This window comes from Ursus americanus, chromosome 29, assembly GCF_024610735.1.
Source record: "Ursus americanus isolate L20-20 chromosome 29, mUrsAme1.1.p, whole genome shotgun sequence".
In the NCBI taxonomy this organism is placed as follows: domain Eukaryota; kingdom Metazoa; phylum Chordata; class Mammalia; order Carnivora; family Ursidae; genus Ursus; species Ursus americanus.
The window spans coordinates 12,290,752-12,317,961 of NC_142155.1; the positions used below are offsets into that span (position 1 = coordinate 12,290,752).

At 36.8% G+C, this 27,210-nt stretch overlaps 2 protein-coding genes and 1 long non-coding RNA gene across 13 annotated transcripts in view; 1 reads left to right on the top strand and 2 right to left on the bottom strand.

Moving 5' to 3' along the window:
* SDHAF4 (succinate dehydrogenase complex assembly factor 4) overlaps nt 1-6,920 on the bottom strand; it is a 71,002-nt gene extending 64,082 nt beyond the window's left edge. For all 4 annotated transcript variants that reach the window (XR_015722253.1, XR_015722252.1, XR_015722251.1 and 1 more), the window contains exon 1: nt 6,788-6,920. Coding sequence is in view for 1 of the 4 variants with exons in the window: in XM_045803351.2 (XP_045659307.1) it covers nt 6,788-6,851 (64 nt within the window). In the remaining 3 variants the exon portion in view is untranslated. The remainder of the gene's footprint in view (nt 1-6,787) is intronic.
* An 8-nt stretch (nt 6,921-6,928) lies between these two features.
* LOC148107501 (uncharacterized) lies at nt 6,929-26,946 on the top strand. Its single transcript, XR_015722254.1, has 3 exons — nt 6,929-7,702; nt 8,538-8,609; nt 26,730-26,946. It is a non-coding gene; the product is annotated as an uncharacterized LOC148107501 (long non-coding RNA).
* FAM135A (family with sequence similarity 135 member A) overlaps nt 12,144-27,210 on the bottom strand; it is a 126,008-nt gene continuing 110,941 nt past the window's right edge. For all 8 annotated transcript variants that reach the window (XM_045803282.2, XM_045803272.2, XM_045803291.2 and 5 more), the window contains 2 exons: nt 16,115-16,228; nt 12,144-13,559 (listed from right to left, as the gene is read on the bottom strand). In XM_045803282.2, coding sequence (XP_045659238.1) covers nt 13,354-13,559; nt 16,115-16,228 — 320 coding nt within the window. In that variant the 3' untranslated portion in view covers nt 12,144-13,353. The remainder of the gene's footprint in view (nt 13,560-16,114; nt 16,229-27,210) is intronic.

The window sequence follows — 27,210 nt, forward strand, 5'->3', positions numbered from 1 at the left end:
TACATATCCTGTGTCTTTCTCACCTAGAGCTGGGGTACAGAGCTTCCAGAACAGCAGGGAGAGAGGTCTTCTGAGCCTGAGCAAAACAAAAGCCTATTGGGGCGCCTGGGTGGCACAGCGGTTAAGCGTCTGCCTTCGGCTCAGGGCGTGATCCCGGCGTTCTGGGATTGAGCCCCACATCAGGCTCCTCCGCTATGAGCCTGCTTTTTCCTCTCCCACTCCCCCTGCTTGTGTTCCCTCTCTCGCTGGCTGTCTCTATCTCTGTCGAATAAATAAATTAAAAATCTTAAAAAAAAAAAAAAAAAGCCTATTAGAGGCCAGGACTCGAGGAGGCTCAGCACTCAGAAGAGAAATTGAGCCTGAAGATCTTAATGTGCATATAAAACACCCGGAGGATCTTGTTAAAATGCAGACTCGGAGGAGGTCTGAGCGAGACCTGAGATTCTGCATTTTAACGCTCTCCAGGTGATGTTCATGCTGCCGGTCAAAAGAGCAAGGAGCTACAAGCAAACTTCCAGTTAATAAAGAGAACAGTTAAGGAAGGACAAGTATCCATCTCAACCTTGGTTCTGAGTGGAGATGAAAAAAAAGAAGCCCTTATAGAGATTTTGAAACTACTGGCTGGCCACACCTATGTTTATGCCTGATTACACACTACCTGCAAGGTCCAAAAACGCCCAAGGGGAGCATCTTATATAAAGTGGACCCAAGTCAAGGTGAAGTGCTCCAGACACATGGGAAGAGCAGAAGCAAATCCTCTGTGGAGAAATACCCTCTCAACCCCTGTCTCATGCAAGTCTCAAGAGAGAATCCCAGTAAAATTTGAGGAAACAAGCCATCACAAGCAAGAGTCAGTGAAATCAACAAACAGGACCAGACCATCTGACATACTGAAATCACTGCAATCAGAATATAACTACTTAATGTGTTCAAGGAAAAAAAAAAAAAAGCAAAAAGGAGAAATGAGTAAGACTATGAAAGGCCAACTTAAAACACAAAGAAGTTTAGAAATACAACAATTTAAATTTAAAGTTCAGTAAAAGGGCTAAATAGCAGAACAGATACAGTTGAGAAGAGAATTTGTGATCTAGAATTAAGTTCTGAAGAAATTATGCAGGAAAAAGCATAGAGACAAAGATGAAAATAACCAAAGAGAAGTTCAAACATATGGAGGATAAAATGAGAAGGTCTAACAAATGTTTGTTTAATCATGATTCCACAAGGAGATGGTGGAAAGACCATGAGAAATACAACAGAGAGGAATCTACAGATACAGGAAGCACAAAGAAATGCCAAATTAAAGGGAAAAAAAGTACATCTGGACACAAGGTAAAATGAAGAACCCCAACAAGGAAACCAGATCAAAGGAAGATCTAAGAAGCAGCCAGAAAAAAGATTACTAATGAAGGAACAAAAACTGGACAGATAACTTCCCCATAGCCATAACAGAAGCCAGAAGATAGAGCCATGAGAAGATGATACACCCACTGAAACCACCTTTCAAAAACAAAAAGTGAAAGAAACCAGATTTTCAGATTAAAAGTAAAACCTATATAAAAAAGAACACTAAGAAACTTAATCACAAAAAGACAGTCATGAATGGAATTTCTAAGTGATTTAAGAAAATGACCCCAAAAGTAAAGTGTGAGATAATAACAGAAAGAAAATGAAAGTTTTATTCATTGACTGTATAAAGCCATAATAATAACTGTGATGGGGTATTATCAAAACCACGATCCCATCCCAACGTATACACGAGAACACACAAATATACACACCTAAAAGGCTGAACAACAAAAGGTAGAGGGTGGGTGAATTCAAAGCATTTTTATACTTTGTATTGTTCAGGAGAAGTTGTTAACTTTAGATTTCCTTAAGTATGCATTTAGACTTTAAGGGTAACCAATATAAGATAATGTATATCTTCCAAACCAGCAGAGGAAAAAAAAAATGGAAGAAGAAAATATTTAATTCAAACCAAGTATGACAAATAGAAGGCATAAAAAGTAAGATGGTAGAAATAAAACCAATTATATCAATAACTATAATAAATGGACCGAACTTTCCAGTTAAATAGGTACAGACTGTCAAACTCCAAAAAACAAAACAAAACAAAATTCAGCCACATATTGTTCCTATAAGAAGCTCCATTACCATTACCATGTTTCTTAAAAAAAAAAAAAAAAGACCAGTGTTAGGAACTGAAGATTTGAGCCCCCTTCACCACTCTCATTCATATGTTGAAATTCTAACCCCTAATGTGGTGATATTAAGAGGTGGGGCTTCCTTTCAGTAATTAGGTGATGAGGGTGGAGCCCTCACGAACGGGATTAGTGCCCTTTGCTGTGGCTTCCTGCTCTCTGCCACACGAGGAGACAATGAGAGGACAGCCATCTACAAACCAGGAAGCAGGCTCTCATCAGAGACCAGATGTCCTGGCACCTTGATCTTAGACTTCCCAACCTCCAGAACTGTGAGAAATAAATGTTTGGTGTTTAAACCACCCAGTCTACGGTAACTTGTTATTGTAGCCCAAACTAAGCCATGTGAGATGCACCATTTCCATGTTTTTAGTTTTGTTTTAAAGAGGGAGACACACAGAAAATGGAAAGAAAATAACCAGTTAAGAAAATGATAACATAAATAAGACATATAAATGATAGAATCAACAAAAGCAAGAGTTGGTTCCCTTGAGAGATTAAAACTGCTGTGAAGTCTTTGATTAGGCTAATAAGACAAAAACAAGAGAAAGCAAAATAAATAATATGAAGAGAAGAGACTACATAATTATGAGAGCAGACATTTTTTTTTAAAAAGGGAACTTTATGCCTACATAACAAAAGCATACAAAATGAACAATTTTCTAGAAAAGTTTAACTTATCAAAGCTGACTGAAGAGAAAACCTGATGAACAATGCAATAACTATTAAAGAAATTAAACCAGTAATTTAAAATCTTCCCTTAAAGAGCAGATAGTTTATACTTGACTTATACCAAACACTCAAAGAATGATTTCTTTAAACAAAATATAACAAGAGAAAACGGTCCTAAGACTCTTGAATTCACTGCACGAGGCTAGAATAACTTATGCTTCAAAACTAGAAAAGGAAACTGCAAAAGAGGAAAATTACAGGCCAACGTCTTTCCTTTTTTTTTTTAAAAAAGATTTTATTTATTTATTTATTTATTTGACAGAGAAAGAGAAAGCACAAGCAGGGGGAGCAGCAGGCAGAGGAAGAAGCAGACTCCCTGCTGAGCAGGGAGCTGGATGCGGGACTCGAACCTAGGACCCTGAGATCATAACACTGAGCCGAAGACGAACGCTTAACCAACTGAGCCACCCAGGTGCCCCTACAGGCCAATTTCTAAACTAAATATTAGCATGCCAAATCCAACTTCATATTAAAAATATAATCATCATGATCAATTTGAATATTTGCTAGGAATGCTAGAGTGACTTAGCATTAGAAAAATCTACAGTTCACCAACTCAACAGATTTAAAGGAGAAAAATGATATAATCACCCCGAGAAGACGAAGAAAAATGAATTCAGTAAATTTCAAGACTTATTCAGTCTTAAAAACCAGACAAATATATAAACAACAATAAAAACCCTTCTAGACATAGCATAGGATTTTGTTAACCTAATAAAGGCACATCCACAGCTAATATGACACTTGAAATACGAATGCATTCCCTTTACAATTACAAACAAGATATCATCACTTCTAGAGAACATGGTACTAGAAATCTGAGCAAGTCAGAAAAACAAGAGAAAAGAAAAAGATATAAATATTGGAAAGTGAGAAATTAGATTTTCATTACTTGCTGTTAATATAAGTGTCTACCTAGCAAAATACCTCTCCCATCTAGCTACAAATAATTTAAATTAATAAACTAATTTAGCTAGGTTACAGCATACAAAAGCAATAAGTAGGTTATGTTTCTATACATAAGCAGCAATCACAAAATGGTAATTTAAAAAAATACTGAGCAGTGTTAATCAAATCCCAGCAGGAACTTTTTTTTAAGAATTTGATATGGAAAGCAGATACCTAAGATTAGCCAAGGCACTTCTGAAAAACAAAATGGGAGGATTTACTCTATTAGCTATCAAGATTTATTACAGAGGTGGGATGCCTGGGTGGCTCAGTCGGTTGAGCATCTGCCTTCAGCTCAGATCATGATCCAACACCCTGGGATGGAGTCCCGAATTGGGCTCCTTGCTCAGCGGGGAGCCTGCTTCTCCTCTGTGTGCTGCTCTCCCTGCTTGTGCTCTCTGACAAATAAACAAAATATTTTTTAAAAAAAAGGTTTATTACAAAGGTATGGTTATTAAGACAGGTGATATCAGCACAGGAATAGACAATAGATCAATGGAACTAAAAAGAGAGCCAAGAAATAAACCCATGCCTAGATGTTTATGTGAACTTAAAAGACAGATGACATTATATCATTGAAGGAAAGGCCCAATATATGGACCTGGGACAACAGATTACTGACATGGAAAATAAATGAAATTGGTTTCCTGCCTCACATCATACATAAAAATCAATCCTGGTAGAATAAAGGCTTATATGTAAAAAGCAAAACTATAGACCTTTGAGAAGAAAATACTGGAGAATAACTGACTTTAGGGTAGAAAAGGCTTTCTTAGACAAGATCGCAAAGCACTGACAATAAACAAAAGGATCAAGACAAGATTACAATACAATTATGAATGATTATCTGTTCATCAAAAGACACCTTTTTTTTTTTAAGATTTTATTTAATTATTTGACAGAGAGGGACACTCAGGGAGAGAGGGAACACAAGCAGGGAGAGTGGGAGAGGAAGAAGCAGGCTCCCAGCGGAGCAGGGATCCCGATGTGGGGCTCCATCCCAGGACGCTGGGATCATGACCTGAGCCGAAGGCAGACGCTCATCGAATGAGCCACCCAGGCGCCCCTAAAAGACATCTTTCTTAAAAAAAAAAAAAAAAAAAAAAGACACCTTTCTTTTGAAGCTGTGTGATTGCACATGCAGATCCGTTATTTTCTTCTGCTGCTGTTGTATATGATTAAAAAAAAACGAAAACACCAAGGAGTGACAAAAACAGCCCCCAAACTGGCAATTTGCCATTTACATAACTAAAAAAGGTTTAGTATTAAAATATATGTGAAGAATATAAATAAGAAAGACAATCTATTAAGAAAATGAAGAGATTTCACCAAAAAAAGCTAATATTTGAAAAGATGTTTAACTTCTCTAATCAGAGAAGTTAAAAGAGGAAAGTAATTTAGCTAGGATAGTGGATATAAAATCCATAAACAAAATCATAATGACATTCCATTTCAACACCCTTTTCGGACAAAAATGAAATTTTCTGATGATTAGCAAATGTTGACAAGTATGTGGAGCAACAAGAACTCATGTTCCTGCTGGTAGGAATCTAATTGCCAGTAGGCATGGAAATGCCTTTACAACTTGGCATCGTATTATAAAATTGAAAAGGCCTATACCATATGTTCCAGGAATTCCACTCCTTGCATTAGAACACCCATAACAAGAATGCGTAGCAGCCAATACTGATGTTTCCAGAATTACAAAAATGTCCACTGGGAAGAAGAATGGAAAAACTGTACAATATATTCTCACAACTGAATGATTAACTATAACCCCACACATCAATATAGGTGAATCTACAAATACAGTGTTAGAAGAAAAAAGTAAGTAAAATAAATAAAAATGGTTAAGAAGTCATTTCCATGAAGACCAAAACCATGTAAAGTAACAACTGCCTCAGGAAGAAGAACAGGGGAACTGCTATTTCTTAAATTGGAAAATGAGTTCATAAATGTAAGCTTTGCTTCATAACTTACACGTGTTATATACATTCTTGGTATCAAATACTTCATTCTTAAGTTGTTAACACAAGTGAGAAAGGGATGGTGAATGAACACACAACAATATTTACAGTTATTACTTTGGGGTTTGGGTAAGTGGGACTTTCACTTCATTATTCACTCCTGGACCATTTAAAATGTTTACAATTAACAAGTAACATGTTTGGGGGAGAAATGATTACAGAAAACAAACTGCATAGACATGTGGGACCCATTACTATGAGGGGCAGTAATTCTGTTTTCAACTTAAACAATTTCTTCAGGATGTCCTCAATTAAAACTATGCTTAGCATACTCTGTGGGTTAAGCCTAAAATATTGAGAAAATTTTCCAACAAAAAATGGGTTTAAAAACGTTGTTTTTACTGAAAGCATGCATACTTCCTTTGTATTAACAATTCTTGACTTCATCTGATTTTTACTATACTAATTTGCTACTTTGACCCACCTCTGCACTTTTCCATTTTTAACACTCTACCCTGCCACAAAACCTTTTTGATGTAAATTAAATATGTAATTGAATGGCTCGTTCCCAAAGGGCCCTCTTTTCCATTTTTTTTTTTCACGAGCACCAAAGCGTAGTGCGCCCAGAGAGCTCCCAAGTAAACAACCCCGAAGGTTTGCTGCCCTTCCCGACCAGTGTGACCGGAAGGAAGCAGGTGCCCAGGCTGGAAGGACTTGCGTGATCTTCTAGCCCTAGTCCCACCCCTGAGATCTGGGATGGGGAAGGGACCTGCCCAGGGCCAAGACGTGGGTGGCCGAGCCGAAGATGAGAAGCTCTGCAACACCCGGCGCCTTCAGACGCCCGGGACACAAGCCGCTTCCCCCGAAGGAAGACTTTCTCGCGGCGCCAGGCCTTCGCGACCCCGCCCGCGACCTCGGCCCCGGAGCCGGACGCCTTACTTGACGCTCTCCACGCGGTGGCCGGGACGCAGCCAAGCAACGGAGCTAGCCTTGATACACTCATGGCGCCAACTCCCGCAGCGTTCTCCGGGGCCCAGCAGGGAGAGGAGGAGCCAGCGGCGCCAACCGGGGCCCACCCCACAGGAGGAGCGGAGGTCTCGTGAGACGGGGCCTGCGTGTGATTGGGTGGGGCCTGCGTGTGGAGGGGCGGGGCCTGCGTGTGACCAGGCGGGACGGGAGCTCCGAGGCGATCCGTGCTCCTGTCCAGGGCTGTCCGTAGAGAAAGCGGCATGGAGGGCGTCAGGTTCTCGCGAAGACGGACTCAAACTACCCTGACCTCCGTGTCGATTAAAATCCCAAATCATGGCTGAGGTTGGATGAGGGAATAACTCCGTATATTCCTCTTAATCTGAGGCAGAGGTCTCTTGAAAAATCCTTTTTATAGTACACAAAGATGAAGATACCTTTAACTCTTATGCCGGTGTTAATAGTAGCCTTCTTTCCTTTTTCAGTTCTCTTTTGTTTTTTAACTATCTAGTTGTTCAGTGAGCTCCTAATTCGTCAGTTCTGACTCATTGACCAGATGACCTGAAAGATGACAGTTTCGAGTGAAGAGCAGAGCAAGAAAAGGCTTGCCATCTGGTCCAGGCTGCAGTGGAAGGAACTCTGCCAGTTGGCCCATAAATTCCAGCAGTTCCAATGACTTTTGGAGCATATGTGGCAGATCGGGAGGCTTTATGTAGTTTGTGGAAATCCTTACAGAATCACAGTGCAGGTCGCTATTTATTTTTTTTTTATTTTTCAGAAAAGTTCTTGGCTAGCTATTGGGCTCCGGCAATGCCTGACAATGTGACATTAGGTGACCCTGCTATCTGAATTTCTCATCATGAACTGGGAGTTATCTGATCCTCTTAGGTAAGGAGTCCTTTTACTAAAAGTATTATATACAAAACAGGGCCAGAACAAAACCCAAGCAATTTTCATTAGCAGTTAGCTCCCACAAATACTTTTGACCCTTAGTTCATATCTACAGTTTATTGATCAGTTCCTTGTGATCAGTTGACTGAGGAAAAAAAATTCAAAGCCAGATTAGGGATAGCTTTGCTAAATATTCTAACTTAGCTATCAATAGACTGCCTTGGCATTTAGAGCCCCATTTAACAGAGGCCCTCAAGGAACTGCAGAGAGAGAGATCCTCTAAGAGGCTAAAACTTTGTCCTGTACCCTTTGCCTGGAAGGAGATGTGGCTTGAGATAAAGATCTACATCATTTCATGGGCACTGGTGTAGTCAAGTTTTGGTCAAACACTGGACTGTAAAGGATTTGGAATAGTTCTTTGGAATAGGATGTCTCAAAATCGCCCCCAAACATAAGAATATTTGGATCTCATTACTCCCCCCCCCCCCCAAAAAAGCTCCCATTTCACAAGGGCTCTTAATCAGAATAAGATTACTGTGTTACTTATCTATTGCTCCATAACTATTAAACCAAAATTTTGTCTTAAAACAATAAACACTTATTCTCAGTTTTTGTGGGTCAAAAATGCAGGAGCCAGTGTGCCTCTGGCTCTAGGTCTTAAGGGAGTTTGCAGTCAAGCTCTTAGCTGGGTTTCCAGTCTCATATGGAGGCACAACTAGGGGAGGATCTGCTTCCAAGCTTACTAGTACGATTATTGGCAGGTTTTAATGCTTTGTGTGGGCTTTTGGACAGGAGGCCTCTTTCAGTTCTTGTTATGTGCGCTTCTTTAAAGGTCATCTCAAATATGGAAGCTGGTTTTCCACAGAATGAATGAGAGAACAAGACTACTGAAGTGGAAACCACGGTATTTTTGTAATCTCATTTCAAGTTTTGATGTATTCTATCATTAGAAGTGATGCATTCTTTTTGATGTATTCTATTAGAAGTGAGTCAGTATATCCAGCACCCTCTCAAAAGGAAGGGGATTACACAAAGGGTGAATACCAGCAGATGGGGATCACTGAAGATCATTTTAGAGGCTGCCTACCACAGTGACCCACTCCATAGACATCAGTCAGCCTCATTCCCTCACCACAGCTGGACCCATAATCGGGTAGCCATGGTGGCATAGCCATGCATGGATTTTAACAAGGTCTTTTTCCCTGCCAAGACTGATTGGCTAGCACCACTACTTGCAGTGAGCCGTCTGTCCCCCTGATATAGGATAACATAGCCTGGGTGGCAGGAATCCTACTACAATGAAGGAGTAACTAGTTGTATAGGAACAATTATACTGCGTTTGGATTGGCTTCCCTGACTTATGCTTCTTTTATACATACTTGCTGTGGACTTAGTGAATACCTTATATTCATACACTTTATATAGCGTTTCATACAACATTGCTTCTTACCAAAGAACTCACTTTCCTGTGAAAAACGTAGAATACTGATGCCTGTGGGATTAACAAGCCTTATATATCCCGTCAGTCCAGAAGCAACTGGTCTTATAGAATAACGGACAGCCCTACTGAACGTTTACTTTTGTAACAAGGTGAGAAAATACACTTTGGGATGTTGTCCTAAAGTACTTGGCATATGCTCCCAATGATGTAACAGTATCTTCGGTGATATCTCTTCTATAGACAGAAGAACAGGATCCAAAGAATAGTAGAAGGACTAATATCTTGTTACATCTGATACACTGTCCATATATTTTGCTTTCCATTGTGGGGAGAGACAATCTCCCCACATGGGTCCTGGGCATCCCTGCATATTATTGTTGACTTTACCAATGGCAAGGCTTATCCATGTCCTCAAACTGAGCAATTTCTGTAGCTAGTCATATAGGCATTTAAATACAGCATTACTACCATTTAACTGCTGTTCCTCTTGGGGAAAAGAGACTGGCTTGTTTGCTGCTTGTTCAAAAAATGCTTGGCCCTTGGCCCTGGACTTTTCTCCTGTGATGCAACCCATTGTGTGTAGAGGTGGCATCGGGCACTCTGCATCACTGTGGGAATTGGGGCTCCAGGAGCTAGTGCAAATATGCTGATGCCCTATCTTGCTGTGATAGTCTTCTGTGCCCGGCAGTTTCCTGTCAGCATCCATTTAACTGTAGCAAGCATGCCTACAAGTAGGATAAGATCTTAGACCCTTCACTGCTCTTGCCATCCATCTCCATGATTCCAGATTCTGTCTGGCATACACCCAGAGTGGGCTGTAAGGGGATACAATGTTTTCTCTGCATTGGAGGTTGGGATTGTAACCTGGTCATTTTAGCTCATTCCTCTAGGTAAGGAGTTAGAAAAAGTGGTTATGGCACTAGTTGGGGTGATTGGCCCTAATGACCACGGAAGAAAAGGGAGTAGGGAGAGGAGTCTGATTAGAGCTTGGGAAATCTTATCTCCTGGAATACCTCCTCTTAATACCATGTTGAATTATAAAAATTAAGCAAACATCTGCAACCATATATAGGCAAGAGCACTCAAGCCTCAGATACTTGGATTAGGCACTAGGTAAAGAAATCTCATCCACCGAGATACTGGTTGAACACAAAGGAAACAGGGAGAAAGTGGCAGTGGTAAGTCATAACCATCTAGCTCATGGCCAGTGGCAGAACTGAGGACTGTATTTAGCATAGTCTTTTTTAAATTTAAATCAGAGACCTTTGGGACAAAGCATTCTGCTCCTAAACCCTATCCTGGATATTGTTTCAGTTCATCTGTTATACGGCTCTGAAATTTGTATTTTAACAACTAATTCAGGTAATTCTCAGCAAGGAAATTGGCAAAGCCCTGCTCTAGTATATTTTCTTCCTCATTGTTACATACATATGCATATATATTTAATATTTTCCCTTTTCTTTCCTATCTTATACTATTATTGCATATAGGCGTGATTGTGGGTAGGTGACAATTTTGTCTATGGGTTACATACTATGGAGACATCATTACAGAATTAGAGGAATGGACATCACATGGAGATTCTGGACTTGAAAGTAGATGAGGGGGGCGCCTGGGTGGCACAGCGGTTAAGCGTCTGCCTTCGGCTCAGGGCGTGATCCCAGCGTTCTGGGATCGAGCCCCACATCAGGCTCCTCCACTATGAGCCTGCTTCTTCCTCTCCCACTCCCCCTGCTGTGTTCCCTCTCTCGCTGGCTGTCTCTGTTAAATAAATAAATAAAAATCTTAAAAAAAAAAAAAAAAAGAAAGTAGATGAGGGATAATCATATTATGTTAGTATTACGTAAATATTTAAATATGGGAGAAGTGGTATATGTAGATATTGGAAAGAAATGGGACTATAATAGATCTCTGATGTTTCTATATTTGGTGTTCAGTCATCAAACCCATTTCATATGTTTGGTGGATCTTGTGAGAGAAATGGTCCCATCTTCTACTGTGGAAGCTCAGAAGGTCAGACACACTTGCCATCTTTGATGTCATACCCATCAGACTTTGAATCTGGAGTGTTTGGAATCCAGTTTTCAGAGGCACCACTGCCAGTAGATTTATACACAAACTTCCAGTTCTTCTTGAGGTCAGAACTTGGCTACGATTTTGGTCATTTAGCTTCCCTTAGTTTCTATCTGTTTTCCAAAGTTCATTCTCCAGCATTTCCAACAATTCTGTGAGCTACCTAATATTGTTGCATTAAATTATTTTTCTGCTTATTCATAATTGTTTTTGTTGTTGTTTGCAACAAGAATTCATATAGGTATATGTATACTTTAATGAGATTCATTCTCTAAAAGTCAATTATTCTATTTCAGATAATCACTTCCCCTTTCCCTCAGAACCCCCACTCCAGTCCTGCAATCTAAATTTGGAGGTAACATATGATAGTTTCCCTGGCAAATGAGAAGTGAAATCTGGTAGATTTTAAACAATGATCATTAATACACTTTTAAAAACTGTGTCAAAACAACCAACAACCAATCAACCAACTACAATCATAAGAACAATTTACCCTCAAATACAATTATATGATTATGAGTAAGAATGAGTCCTTTGATAAACCTGGAAGATTATTCAAACTTAGAATAAGCATATTTCAAACTCAGGGCCAAGGTATGTGAAGATGAAAAATGTGTGTGGCAAAAATATGTGGTGGTTAATGCATATATTTGTATTTTCAAGTTATAATGCACTTGGTATATAATTGCTTAGTCAGTTCATTGAATTTTCAAATACTTTCACAAAGTAAAGGATTATGGAGAGCCAATGAAATACCTTTTAACTACTTAATATATGCAAAAGACATAAATTATAAAAATACAAAGGCTGTAAGTTAGATAATCATGCTGGTCTATATGATTAATTAACACAGTCTGCCCAATTACAAATAAAAATATACCCCTAGTGTTCTGAAAATAAGCAAGTGTTTTAGCTGTTCCTCCAGATAGTCACTTGTTCATTTATTAACACCAGAGGCAATAACACAATGCTAAAAATAAAACATGCATCAATTATACAACACATACTTACAAAAACCTCCGTCCATCACAACTGGCGAATGCAAACAGACCTATCCACCCTTAGTGCATTATTATTTTCACAAGTAAAACAGGAAAGGAAAATAGTGAAATTAATGCTATTCAGCACCTTTAGTAAAGTCAAACGACTTAACATCTTCATATATCAAAAACATTTGCATCTCTGTCATCCAAACATGTTAATTATTTTGTTCCATTTTTAACATGAATTATTTTATTTACATTACTTTTTAGTTCAACAAATTTTAACAATATTTAAAAATTATCTAAATTCATAAAAGTATTTCATAAATTTCAACACTTAATTATTATGTACATACAAGAGAAGTCCATGAAAAAAGTTGAAGAAATGTAGTCAGAAACTTCAAGCAACACTACCAAATATAGCAAAATTCCAACCAAATCAAAGCAGAGGGCATTCAAACATTCCAAAAATTTCTAGATGCTGCTAACATGAACATGAAAAAGTTCCAGTAATAAAAGTCAATATGAGAAATAATGTTGAAATTACTGTAGAAAATATATTTTAATAGGCATGACATATGTTTAATAGCAACAGTAATAATGACTTTTATAGAAAACTTTTATAACATTGTCATATATGAACTTCCTGGTTTGACAGGGCTAGAGTTGATCTCAAAAAATATACTTTAGCAGCCATAATTTTATTTCCAGTTAAAACATAGTAAAATGTTAAAAGTAAAATTTATAATTAACTAAATAATACCCCAATACTAGAAAATTTAAAATCCCATGCTATTTTTGCAATAAATGGCCTCTAGTATGATGTGTCTGATGTAAGGATTGTGAAAAGCCAATAATAAACAATCAGATATACATGTGGGCTTAAAGTTTCACTGAAATACTTATGTAGCAAAATATATGAAAAAGTAATAGAAAAGTAAAAAGATAAAATTAAAAAAATATTGCACAGCCACATTACCTAGAAAGTAAAGTTGATGTAAAAAGCTCTAAACATGGATGATATAAATTATCTTCCATATAAAAAGGTATAAATATTTCTTAGAACTTATCAGCATCTACAGTTTAATATAATACATATTTGAATCATTGTTGAATGAGGTAATTATCAAGTCTCTAACAATGTTTTTATCCTATTGGAAATATTTGAGGGCAGCAACCAGAAAGAATTTCTCTAAAAATATTTCTGAATCCAGAACAGCTATGTGTGCAGCTCTCCCAATAAGTGAATCAGCTGTATTGGGCAATGCATTGATGACATTATATCGAACCAAATTACAGTCCTTGCTTTGCAGAACTGGGCGAAGCAAGTTGTGGATCATTTCTGAATAGATCTGTCCTACGGAACAAAGAGAAAACAGGAAAATTAGTTCACATGAATAACTGAAAAAAATTCTATGCCAAGTTTTATATAATTAATGAAATTTAGTTATATTATTTCTATTTAAAGCAGAAGAATGCTTTTTAAAAGATTTTCTTTTTCTTATACTGTCATTTTTGAGACTGTTTTATAAAAAATATAAATAACCACATTATCTGGCCAAGTAAAAATAATAGATATATTGTAAATTATTATCAATTTGATACTTTTAATTCAAAGCAATGGATATAACAGAGCAAATAGTTTTATTCAACATTAAGTCACTTATGATTTATTAAATCATTATGAAATTAAGGTAGCCATGCTAAGACATTTCGCCTTTTACGCAGTACAGGGAATGATCAGTGATACTGTAACAGTGTTGTATAGTGACAGATGGTAACAACGCTTGTGATGAGCACAGCATAATTTATAGAAAAACTGAATCACCACCTTGTACACCTGAAACTAACGTAACATTGTGTGTCTACTAAAAAAAAAAAAAAAGCCTTTTATAACTTTTAAAACTTGAACCCATAGCAAGTACTTTAAAAATGTTTCTGTGGCATTCAACATTATTCCACATATTTCCATATTATTCTGAGAAAAAACAGCAACTTCTTGCAGTCAGAAGAACAATGTGAATTTGACTCAAAGATCAGACAGGGCCCTTTTCTTTGGTCTAAGGGTTTATTTAATGCTTGGTTCTGCTTTTAATTCCAAAATTGTGCTTCTCTCTCCATCTTTTTTGGCTAATTCTTACAATGAATTAATTGAGGTCATTCACAGTATAAAAGATGAAGGTCAGATACACATAAAGGCACAAACTGCCTTACAGGGCGAAACAGTTTTCAATGCTTATGCACTACTAATAATACTATAGAGGAGTGCCAACACATATCCATGGAATTTTAGGGAGTAAAGTATCAAATTTCTGAGGAGAGGCAGGGTTTATCCCTGAGGAATCATGAGAAGGGAAAAGTATATAGAAGTACATTCCGAGAAAGGAGAGAGAGGTATTTAAGAGAGAGATTAACATCAGATAGATCCATAGAAAACTTTTTACCCCCACCTCCTTCTCTTAGTTTTCACTGTGAGTCAAGCTGGATTTCTGCTTCCATGCTATCTGAAAAACATTTTTACATAGGAAGAAGTCCAAACCTGTCTTTATTAAATTCTCCCTGTCCCCCACTGGCACAGAATCTCTGTTAAAACAAAGCACATTTCTCTAGTTTCTGTGACCCATCGGAAAGTTAAATCTCTTCTGAATTTTTCCCTAAGTCCCTTGCTAGAACAGAAGTTAAGGGGGAAAAAGAGGTTATTCTAATGTCACAAAATGCTAAAAAAAAAAAAAAAAGAAAGGAAAGAAAAAAGATACTTGTTAAATGAATAGAGTACCTACTATGTGCCAGGCATCATGCTAGGCAATGCCAATACAAATGTGCATAAGAGAGATTCCCTGCCTAAAGAGGCTGTCCACTGTTAAAATGTGGAAAAAAGCAAAGGATTAAGAGTTCATTTAAAAATCAGCCTCATTCCAAAAAAGGAACTGAGCAAATATGGGGAGGCAGGACACCCAAGTTCTTGCCCTAAGCCTGTAATTAATTAATCACCAGTGACTTTCGATCAGACACTTAGCATCTCTGGGCCTCAATTATAAAATAAGCAAACAGGACCCAACTCTCTTTCTGGTTCTAAATAGCTATGATTTAAATTTCTTTTGTTATTCAAAAATGGCAAAAGAAAAAATATATAAAATCTTTATTACTTTATTAAAGTGAGGTAAGTCTTTGCTGACATCTTTGACTAAAAGCAAGATACAGCAGAACATGGAACATGATCATTACCATAATCACCAATCCCAATAATCCAGAAGAAATCAAATTACAGATTACTTTTGAGGAAACAAAATGGAGAGCATTTATAATCAGAAAAAAGAACTCTTGCATAAGAGTGACTGTTTTATTGGCAAAAATATCTCAGCGGTTAAGCGTCTGCCTTCGGCCCAGGATGTGATCCCGGCGTTCTGGGATCGAGCCCCACATCAGGCTCCTCCGCTATGAGCCTGCTTCTTCCTCTCCCACTCCCCCTGCTTGTGTTCCCTCTCTCGCTGGCTGTCTCCATCTCTGTCAAATAAATAAATAAAATCTTAAAAAAAAAAAATCTCATGGCAGGAGAAAAGAAAGGAAGAAAAAGAGAGGAAGGATAGCTGTTAATATCAGTGGGTGGAAAAGAAAAAAGAGAAAAGGAAGAAAGTGACTACAAGAAAAATTTGGGAAAAAGCTCACGTGTAGTTACAACTCTTTGAAATATTTTTTTTGAATATAGAGAGATTTTATTGAGAAATAGATAAGTAACTCCATATAAAATAATGATTCAAAGTCATAAGCAGGCATTTCAAAGAATAATAAACATGATCAATTAACATATGAAAAAGTTTTAACTTCATTTGTAATTGGTAAAATACAAACAAACCACAATGGCGCGCATTGTCAGAGAAACAAATGGAGATGAAATACTTCTAATTTAGTTACCTGACTGTTTGTCCTTTAAAGCTGTTTTACACATTTCAATGCGGGCAGAGTGATAAGGAACATAACGATCCTGTAGAGATCCCACTAGCACAACATTTTTGAAATAATGAAGCCCTATGAAGAAAAAATACTGAATTATAATGCAACCAGATTTAAAATAACTTAATTATGATATTAAGTGACCAGAAAATTTTATTTCCTCAGTAGTATTAAGTTTACGGACTTTTAAAAAAATGTTTTATTTATTTATTTATAGGGGCACCTGGCGGGCTCAATCTGATAAATGTCTGACTTTGGCTCAGGTCATGATCTCAGGGTCCTGGGGTGGAGTTGTGCCTCCCGCCCCCCTGCTCAGCAGGGAGTCTGCTGCTCCCTCTCCTTCTGTCCCTCCCCCCACTCATGCTCTCTCTCCCTCTCAAATACATACATACATACATTAAATCTTTACTTGAGAGGGAGAGAGAGAGAGACAGAGCCTGTGCCCACACGGGGGGGGGGGGGGGGGGCGCAGAGGGAGAAGCAGACTCCCTGAGAGTGGGGGCGGTGGAGCGGATTGATCTGACCACCTGGGCAGAAACCAAGAGTCCCATGCTCAACTGACTGAGCCACCCAGGGACCATAAATTAATGACTTTTTACATTAATGACTTTTTACATCTGATGAATTCTTTCTCCAAATTTCTATGTATTATCTACAAAAAAAACCCCCTACCTTCATTGTACATACAATGTACTGGTATGTGCTGGTATGAGAAATGTATGCTTGCACTGAGTGAGGCAAGGATTGTGATGTGGTGGTGTAGGGGTATGGGTGAGATTAGGTGCTACAGGAAGTATCTTATGACTTTCTTACTTTCCAAAGTAAAATAATATTTTTTCATACAAACAAAACACTCTATATGAAACCATTTGAAGCTTTTTACTTTATATTTTCATTTGACTCTTGACTAGTATTATTATTTTTCCCTTACTTAAGTATGATGTTAACAGGATACATACTTAAGATTTTTCAATATAATAATGGGTTTTGTGATCCATCCATAGACTTTAATCAGGTCCATTTTTTTTAGTAAATTAAGGGAATTTAGGGCTTGTGATACTTTGAATTAACTCACTTTTAAGTACTGAAACCAGGTTCTTGACCACTTTACTACCCATAATGTTCTAATTTTACTATGTAGCTCTAGTAGTAAGTAAATAATAAACAATAAAAAATTCATGTGGTTATTAAATAAGATACAAACCAATAATGACAATACATTAGAATTGAGGTGTTTACTTTAGGGCATATAATTTTGTTCTGGAACATTCCAGAGTAAAATTTGATACTTTTTGCCTACTGAAATTCAGATTCTTAGAAATAGGCCAATTGTGGGGACTACTGTGGATACAGGAATACAGAATACAGGAAGCCTTTGTAGACACCCCTTTCTCTCTTGGAACTTACGATCCCAATAATGAGACATCCTAGATTCACACACAGGCAAGTGAGACCGTTTATACCCTCTATGTCAAATAAAAGGTTATCCTCCCTTTTTCTCAATGACAAGATAACACCTTGTGGCAATTTGGATATATAAAATTCTAGGGATACAAGTGGAATAATCAAATGTCTATAATACACAATTATGCAAACATTTAAAATATTTTAGAAAAATATCAAGAAAAATTGATTTTTTTCCCCTTCATTCTCACATTTCGTGTGACAAATTAATTCTACTTTTGGCAACATTTGACACTAATGTAGTATTAGTGCTACTCTGGGAATCATCTATGTGTCCTAGAGCAGAGGTGCTACTGGTACACATTTACCCTCAAGGGTAATTGTAGACTTTCCATACTTGAAACTAATACAACACTATATGTTAATTATACTTCAATTAAAAAAAAAACAACAACTCTAGATGGTGAGGACGGGCATGTATAGCTTTAAGGGAACTGAATTCTAGATCCCAATTTCTGTATGAGTGCTTTCCTAAAAATGACTTGTTCTCCCACTTCATTAGAGAAAGGTATTTGTCCAATCTATTTCAGATTTTATTATGGTGTATGGCTGGAGGTGTAAAAGTCTCTGGGGGAATGAAGCAAAATATAAATGAAATCTAACATTTTCTGACAAAAAGTTTGCTTTGACTGTTGACAATAAGAATTAGCTTTGCTAATTAGATTTTATGGCACACATTTTCTATCAGGTGAATGACCTAAATCTGTAACTCCAACTGAGTAAGTTGTTTTTTATATTTTTATGAAAATATAATTACAGCAAATACATACTACCTGATATGCCAGAAAATATATCCTCTGCCGCTCTTTAAAATTATAGGAAATATTTTTAGATGTCACCCTAAAATTATACAAGGGGTACATATTTTTTCAAAATTCTTTTAAGGGGTAAACAAGTTAAAAATGTGAAAGCCACTGTCCTACAGTACATCATCTTTACTTCTACCCAAGTTGTTCTAGGTACTGTGCTTTTTTTTTTTTTTTTTTTTTTAAAGATTTTATTTGAGAGATAGAGAGAGCAGGAGCTAGGGGAGGGGCAGACAGAGAGGGAGGGAAGAAGCAGACTTCCCGCTGAGTGGAGAGCCCAACACCAGGCTCCATCCCACAACCCCGAGGTCAACTGACTGAGCCACCCAAGTGCCCTGGTACTGTGCTTTTTGAATCTAAGTATGATGCTGTTTACTGAAATTTTATCCCAAGCTGCATGAAAGCAGCTTATGTAACAGCACAGATGAAAGATGTATATTTGTGTTCTCCATAAAGAACTTCATCATACTGCACAACTCAAGGGGCACCATTCATATTACAGTCCACATGAATAACACTCCTTGGAGCTGTGCAGTGCACACCCTGTGGCAGCCTTGCTAGGCAACATTCATTTTTGTACTTTCCTAAATGACTATTTTTCCTCAAACCACCAGCATCTTCTATCCCCTCTTCACTGTGACCTGATGACCTTGTTTCCTATTTCACTGAGAATATAGAAGAATCAGAAACGAACATCCACATACTCCTACCTTAACCAAACCAACCTATCATACGGTAGCTTCATGTTCTGCCCTTGCTCTTCTACGGATTCACTAGAATGCTAGGTGCCATTCCCTCCTGCCCATTAAGGACATGACTCTAGTAGCTGTCCCATCCCTCTCTTGCATCATCAATTTTTTCATTTGTACGAATCATTCTTATTAATATGCAAAACACTGTAATATCTCTTATTAAAAAAAAATCAATGAACCTGCTCTTGGACTTTATACTCCTTTGCAATGACCACCCCATTTCTTGGCACTGCTTTATTTCTATAGTATATATTCTAAGAACAATAGGCACTACATTAAAAAATTATATGAAATATATTTTTCAAAATAATAGCTCCTTGCAGAGATTCTGATATGCTTCTACAAGGAAATGACACTCAGGTTGAGATCACTGCTTCGGACTGAGTTCCTTGAGGGAAGTGTCTGTGTCTCTGCAGGTGCAGACAGCTCAGCCAAATGGAAATAGGCAAAATCAATAAAGATTAGATGAGGGGATTTCTAAGAAAACCTTTAATTCTCAGATTTCATGATGATGAAAAAAATAAAATCAAAGATCTTGACACTGATATAAATATACTATATTGTCATTTCTAAATGTGATTTCTAAGACAGTACTATACTTTAAAAATACATTTTAAATTTAGTAGTCTAATTTTAATAACAGTTTTTCAACAACAAGGTATTAATTCTAATACTGTGCTTCTGCATGGGAGGTTTACTTTTTGTATTAGCCAAGAACCAAGTCAGTTAAATAGACTATGACTCTTTTCGAATCTTTTGGTTTTAATTCCTGTCTAACAGCATTGGCTAGAGAGGGCAGAAACTCAAAGTGAAACTTGGTAGGCCCCAGGGTTGCAATGCTGGTGGGAATTACAGAAGTACTTCATCTATATTGAAGTCTAGCAAATGAAAGTGTCTGAAGTCTTTATGGGGACGCTTATATTCTAGGTTCATCTTCTCCGCACCTACACTGATTCTACCTGCTCAAAGATGACCTAGTTAACTGGCCTTCGGTTAGCACTTCACTCAGCCCTTGAAATGCCTAATTCTAGATTGAAAAGTTACCTCTAACTTGGGAAAACAACAGTTCCCCATTTATAGAATGAGACAGTTTAGCTAAAAAATTTCTGAATATATTAGTTACTTTTCAGGTACCAAGAAAAAGATTAAAGTAAATCTTCAATATTTTTCTGGACTGTATAACAACATGATTTATGTCTGAACATTGTAATGGTATGGTAACTTTCATCTTCATTATTTTAGTCTTCCTGATACTTCTGGCAACCCATTTTTTTTCTAAAAATTTTAATGACTTCTAAAGTAATTCCTGTTGACTCATTTTCTGTTTATTCTCTGGAATTGGCTCAAGCAGTAGTTCTAAACTGGTGGCTTTGCACCTTAAAGGATATCGAGCAGCATCTGAAGACATTTTTGTTGTCACAACCAGGGGGTATGGGAGGATGAAAGCATGGAGGGGGTGTGTGCTACTGGCATTTACTGGGTAGAGGCTAGGGATGCTACTAAACATCTTATGATGCACAAGACAACCCCCGATGACAAGGAATTATCCAGCCCAGAATGTCAATAGTGCGGAGGTAAAGAAAACCCTATGCTTTTAAAATTGAAACATACTAAGAAATATTAGACTATTCTCATTTTTACTCATTTATTTTAAATACATTTGAAAGAATTTGCTTCCCAAAATGTTAGCTGATGCTGATTCTTTCCTACACTTTCAAAAACAAAATACCAAATGTAACTTACAAATCAATTGATACCTATTATTAAACACCTCTGTAATCTGCTGGAAGAAAAGATTATCTTGTGCCATAGTAGCACAGCAGGAGATTTCTTAAATTATTATATTTTCTTAGTCAGAACTCAACAGCTAGTAAAGAGATGCTAAGCAGATGTTTTGGGGAAAATCTTAAAATAAGGATATTTTGTTTCTGCAATTCCAACAATGAATAGATACTCATTTGGCTATTTTTGAGCCCTCATTACAGAATGCAAGAATGTCCATGATCCTTCTCTTTATGTGATCTTGACTACTTCACCATTAGTGTCACCAAATCTATATATAATATACATTTTACCTACTACATTGTTCTAGTTCCTTCATATTTTTCTTTCTTTTGATATTCAATGCTGAGACACTAGTATGCCATAACTATACTGTAAAATTTGTAGAATGCAATAAGGTTTTTTAGTCAAAAGTTGCTATAAAAATTTAATGAATGTTTATAATTGTAACACCTTAATCAAAATAGATAATTTCCTCTTAAAAGTAACATTTTCTTAGCACTTTAGTAGATCTTTTGTGTTCATCAAAAAAAGGCAATACACAATAAATATGACTTTTACAAAAATATAACATTTCTCAATTGTTTCAGAAATCATATACATTATTTTATGCTTTTAAAATAATTTATTATTTTAAAAGAATAAATAGCTTTTAATTAAGGAAAGCTATTAACTAGTGATACATTGCAGAGAAGAAGACTGTTTCAAAAGGAAGACCCACGGGGTGGGGGCTTTGCCTGAATAAAAAAAGGAACATAGTAGAAGGCTGGAATTTGCTTCAGACAGGTTATTTTACGCTTTCCCAAAAGAACAGGAAATTGGCTGTTCAGGAGAAACAGAAGCAATAATTGCACAAGGACGTCTGAGACTTCATAGCTTTATCAGTAAAATACAAACTAAGTCAATTATAGAAGTATTTTTAAAAATACATAGGGTAAAATATAAAAGAGAAACTATCACTAGGGCTTAGGGGCACCTGGGTGGCTCAGTCAGTTACACATCTGCCTTCGGCTCAGGTCACGATCTCGGGGTCCTGGGATGGAGCCCTTCACCCGGCTTCCTGCTCAGCAGGGAATCTGCTTCTCCCTCTCCCTGCAACCCCATCCCCACTTGTGATCTCTCTCTCAAATAGATAAATAAAATCTTAAAAAAAAAAAAACCTACAACACCTGAGACTAGCCTACCAGTTAAGTAAACACTGCTTTTGTTTTCCTGTTTTACTTATCTTTCTGATGTGACTCCAAATATATTTACTTAGTAAATGAAGTAAATACATACATTAAGATTATAAATTATTATATATTATATAATTATATATTTGTATACACACACACACACACACACACACACACACACACACACACATATGAATACCTATACAGGTATAGGAATTGACCACTCATTTCTCACAATTTTCTAGATGATCAAAAATCCCTCAAAAACAAAACAAAACAAAAAAACCAGGGTATAACATAGCTCAATAGAGAATTTCTCCACCTCTGTGGTAATTTAAAAATCAATTCATAAATATTTGTTGATATTTAAAATGGCAATTAGAAACAGCTTCTAAAGTTCCTGAAAATGTGCATTCATGGCTAAACATGACATGACTGGAACACTCATGATTGCTTACTAGCTTTATGACTTGAGACAAGTTACCTTCTCTATGTTTCAGTGTCCTGATCTGCAATATGGGGCAATAAAATTCTTAATAAGATTAAATAAACTAATATGTATATAATGTGCTTAGACAGGATCTGGAATATAGTAAGTGCCATATGTGTGTTGGCTATTGTTATTTATTCTTATACTTTAGTATTATCCAATGCATTGCTCATGATTATTAGAAAACAGTATTCTTTCATGTTAATTCAATTCAGATGTATATTAATAGACTCATATTTGGGTACAAGTAGAAATCTTAAAACATAAATACAATTTGAATAAGTCACTTGAATAATTTTTTATAGCCAGTAATACTGACATTTAGATGAGCTAATTTTTAATAGTTCTGTTATGAAAATTTCCTACAACAGATTTGTGATTGTAATGTGAAGTCAAATTTTTTTTTTTTTAAAGATTTTATTTATTTATTTGACAGAGATAGAGACAGCCAGCGAGAGAAGGAACACAAGCAGGGGGAGCGGGAGAGGAAGAAGCAGGCTCATAGCGGAGGAGCCTGATGTGGGGCTCCATCCCGTAACGCCGGGATCACGCCCTGAGCTGAAGGCAGGCGCCTAACCGCTGTGCCACCCAGGTGCCCCAACAAATTTTTATAATCTATAATACTAATCTCATTTTAGCTCAGGCATCTCTTCACTTAGAGCTATTTTTACCATCTAACATTTACTGAGTTTTGTGTTATTCAAAATGGTAATCATTTCACATGTATTATCTCATTTAATCCTTTAATAGTCTTGTGAGGAAGATACTATTATTCCCATTTTACCAATGAAGAAACTGAAGTCTATTTAGATTAAGTATCCTACTCAGTTTTTCAGCTAAGACTGACATCTACTTATGACTTAAGGTTTGGCTCTTAAACAGATGTTAGGCTGGTACAACTGGAGAGAAGGTACAAGTCTTGCCATGCATTATAAGGCAAATAATGAATAACTTGTACGCAAAAGTTTGAACTAATCCTTAAGAAATAACTCAAGTGCAAAAGATCTACTCGCATCTACTAATAATTAGAAACAGCAGTCCAAATACCTGTTCAGATGGGGAAGGCCATGGATTACAAATTTTTATAGTAAAATTTTAGTTATGCCTTGTTTAGTATTTTTATTTTCTTATGTTGTTACTATTCTTATTGCTAATTTTACTTCATAAAATACAGTATAAATATGCAGACCTCAGGGAACATTTATAATCAGTTTTGCCTTTCCTTTATTTCCTAACTTGTCAACAGCAGTGGTACAAACTTCATGTACCTAAAACACAATAGTTCTAGTTAGTGCCAGTAAGTTTTTCCCACGTGAGAACTATACACTTGATTTGATTTGTAGGCATATCTTGTACTTTAATGGATCAAGCAAATATTTCTGCGTACTGTATATAACTTGTTGTTGCTTTGTACTCTTAGAAACGAAACATAAAGATTGACCTGTAAGAGAACAAATTTCACTGATTCTAATAACAGACAATACACGAAATAACCATTCCAACATCTCTTTCTCACATTAATAACAGCATTTAAGGCGGAATCCTAAAAAGGCTTAAATAGCACTCAGTGAAGTGGGCATTATTCAATTAGTAAATCTATCCAGTGTTCACATCAAATGTTTCAAGAGCAGAATGGAGGACATGCATGATAAGAATGAAGATAAAAAATAGATTTAAATGGGCAGGGCTTAAAAAGTTACTTCCAATTTGCAACTATCAGTCACCAAATATATGGGTTTGATTTTTAGCTTACCATATAATATTGACCTGCTTTTGGACACTGAAAATAGTATTGAAAAGATCATTCATTGATGCAGTGGGTTTATACTGAATATCTACTAAGCGGAAGAATATAGTAAATACTGAGTGTTTATGTGGGGAGTGGGAAAGGGTTGTCACAAATGGATACTATTACTGGAATGGAGGTTAAGGTACATAAAAATGACTATATGAGATAAACTGTAACAGGTATGGTAAATGAGGTTCATATATAATGCCATAAGAGTTCAGTTATAATATTAACAACCTTGGGAAGTAGAATGCAAAGAAGAGGTATTTCAAACTAAGTAATTTAGAAGCATTAAAAAATGATGAAAGAAGAGTTAGTAAAAGAAGACAACTATGTTCAGGTTTAGACATATGTTTCATATATAAGTAGAGATGTCTAGCACACAAATGAAGATTGGAATTCATTAATGAGGTCAGTCTGGAGGTGTAAGATCTAAGATATAAACATAAATATTGGGCAATCTACTGGGTTCTCTGAGAATAGAGGAACATTAAATCAGAGAGGGCCTCAAGAAAGCTTTTAATAGCAGGTAATGTTTAATTTTAGAAGATGGAGAGAATTGGTTCTAAAAAGATGAGTAAACACATGGGGAGGAATGGTGGTAGAAAAAGCATGGGTGAATACAAGCATAAAACATGTGGCATGACTAAGACAGAGGATGTGTGCATGGGCAGAGTAGGATATGAAATTAGTAAAAGAATCAGGAACCAGATTATAAAGGATTTGATGCCCTAAGCCATGGAATTTAAACCTCATCCTAAAAGCCACAATGTACCATGAAAAGATTTTCAAACAGGAGCAATATGGTTTGATTTAATTTTTAGAAGATAATTTTATCTAATGAGAAAATGAGATGGGGGACAGTAACCAGTTTTGGAGGCCATAGCAATAAGCTATGGTTGACCTAAGGCAGTGGCAAAGAAAAGAAAGAGAAGACTCCATTTGCTATAAAAGAAGGCTGAATGTTTCAGGACTTAGTAACTAAGTGGATGTGTGGGGAGACTGAGAAGAGGAGTCTAAAAAACAACTTCTAAGTTTTTGGCTGGGCAGTTGGTGGTAGATGTGGAATCAAGAAAAATGAAACTGAGGGGAAAGATGAGGTATCTCAAAACACTGCATCTGAGGTAACCATGAACCATCTAAGTAAATGTACTTAGTAGGAAGCTGGACATATCAGTCTAGAATACAGCCTAGAGGACTGAACTAGAGATATATATATTTGAGCTACCAATGGTGAAGATGGATATGAAACAATGCTGTCAAAGAAGAATGTACAGAGTGAGAAGAGCAGATGACAGAAGCTGGAACCCAAGAATACCTCTATTTAAGGGGCAAGGAGAGAAAAGGAATCCATGTAGGAAGCAGAGAGCCAACATGGAAGAAAACCAGGAAAGGCTGATATAGAATGGGAGGTAGGAAAGTATTTCAAGAAGAAGGGTATTTTCAAAAGTCATAATGCCAGCATATTCAAATAAAAGAAAGAAAAGAGATAACTGGCTATGACAAGCTTCAACAGAATGGTGAGGACAGAAAACAGATTACAATGGATTGAAGAGTGAAATAAAAGGTGAGGAAGTAGTGAAAGTAACTGCTTTTTTTCCCCAAGAGGCTCAATTTGTATATAAAAAAAGAGAAATAGAAAAACACAGAATCAGTGATCAAAGGAGGTATTTATTTATTATTATTATGACTTAAGATGGGAGAAAACGGAGTAACTTTATGTTAAGGGATTAGCCACTGAAAAGGGAGAGTTTAAAGATGGAGAGGAGGAATAGGATACAAACAGAAAGGGAAATTATTCTTGGACCACAAGTACATCTTTTACTGAACTAGAATGAAAGTACAGGTATGCTAATGTTTGTAGGTAAAAAGGAAGTAGGAAAGTTCTCACTTGATGGCCTTGACTTTCATAGATAACCTAGGAAACAAAGTCATTTATAGAAGTGAAGGTAGCGGCGGTAGCTCCAAGGTCTGACTCTTGGTTTCAGCCAATGTCATGACCTCACGGTGGTGAGACCGAGCCCCACACTGGGCTCTGTGCTGGGTGTGGAGCCTATTTAAGATTCTCTCTCTCTCCCCCCCTTTCTTGGCCCCCTCCTCCTCAAGTAGTTTAGTTTTTAACATTTTCCAGAAAGGTTTTATAGTTCTTGAATAGGAAGGCAGAAGAATATGTGGGGTTGAGGACTGGGGCAGAGGACAGAAGGGCTAGGACACACAGCAACCCAGTTCAAAAACTGACTTACAATTCGTACTCAATTATAAAAATGTTAAAAAATTTAGGATAATTTTTTAAAAGATTTTATTTATTTATTTGACAGAGAGAGAGAGAAAGAAAGAGAGACAACAAGATACTTGCTAATAGAATCCAACAGTACATTAAAAGGATTATCCATCACGATCAAGTGGGATTCATACCTGGGATGCAAGCGTGGTTCAATATTCGCAAATCAATCAGCGTGATACATCATATCAACAAGAAAAGACTCAGGAACCATATGATCCTCTCAATCGATGCCGAAAAAGCATTTGACAAAATACAGCATCCTTTCCTGATTAAAACCCTTCAGAGTGTAGGAATAGAAGGTACATTTCTCAATCTCATAAAAGCCATCTATGAAAAGCCTACTGCAAATATTATTCTCAATGGGGAAAAGCTGGAAGCCTTTCCCTTAAGATCAGGAACTCGACAAGGATGCCCACTCTCGCCACTATTATTCAGCATAGTACTAGAAGTCCTTGCAACAGCAATCAGACAACAAAAAGGGATCAAAGGTATTCAAATTGGCAAAGAAGTCAAAA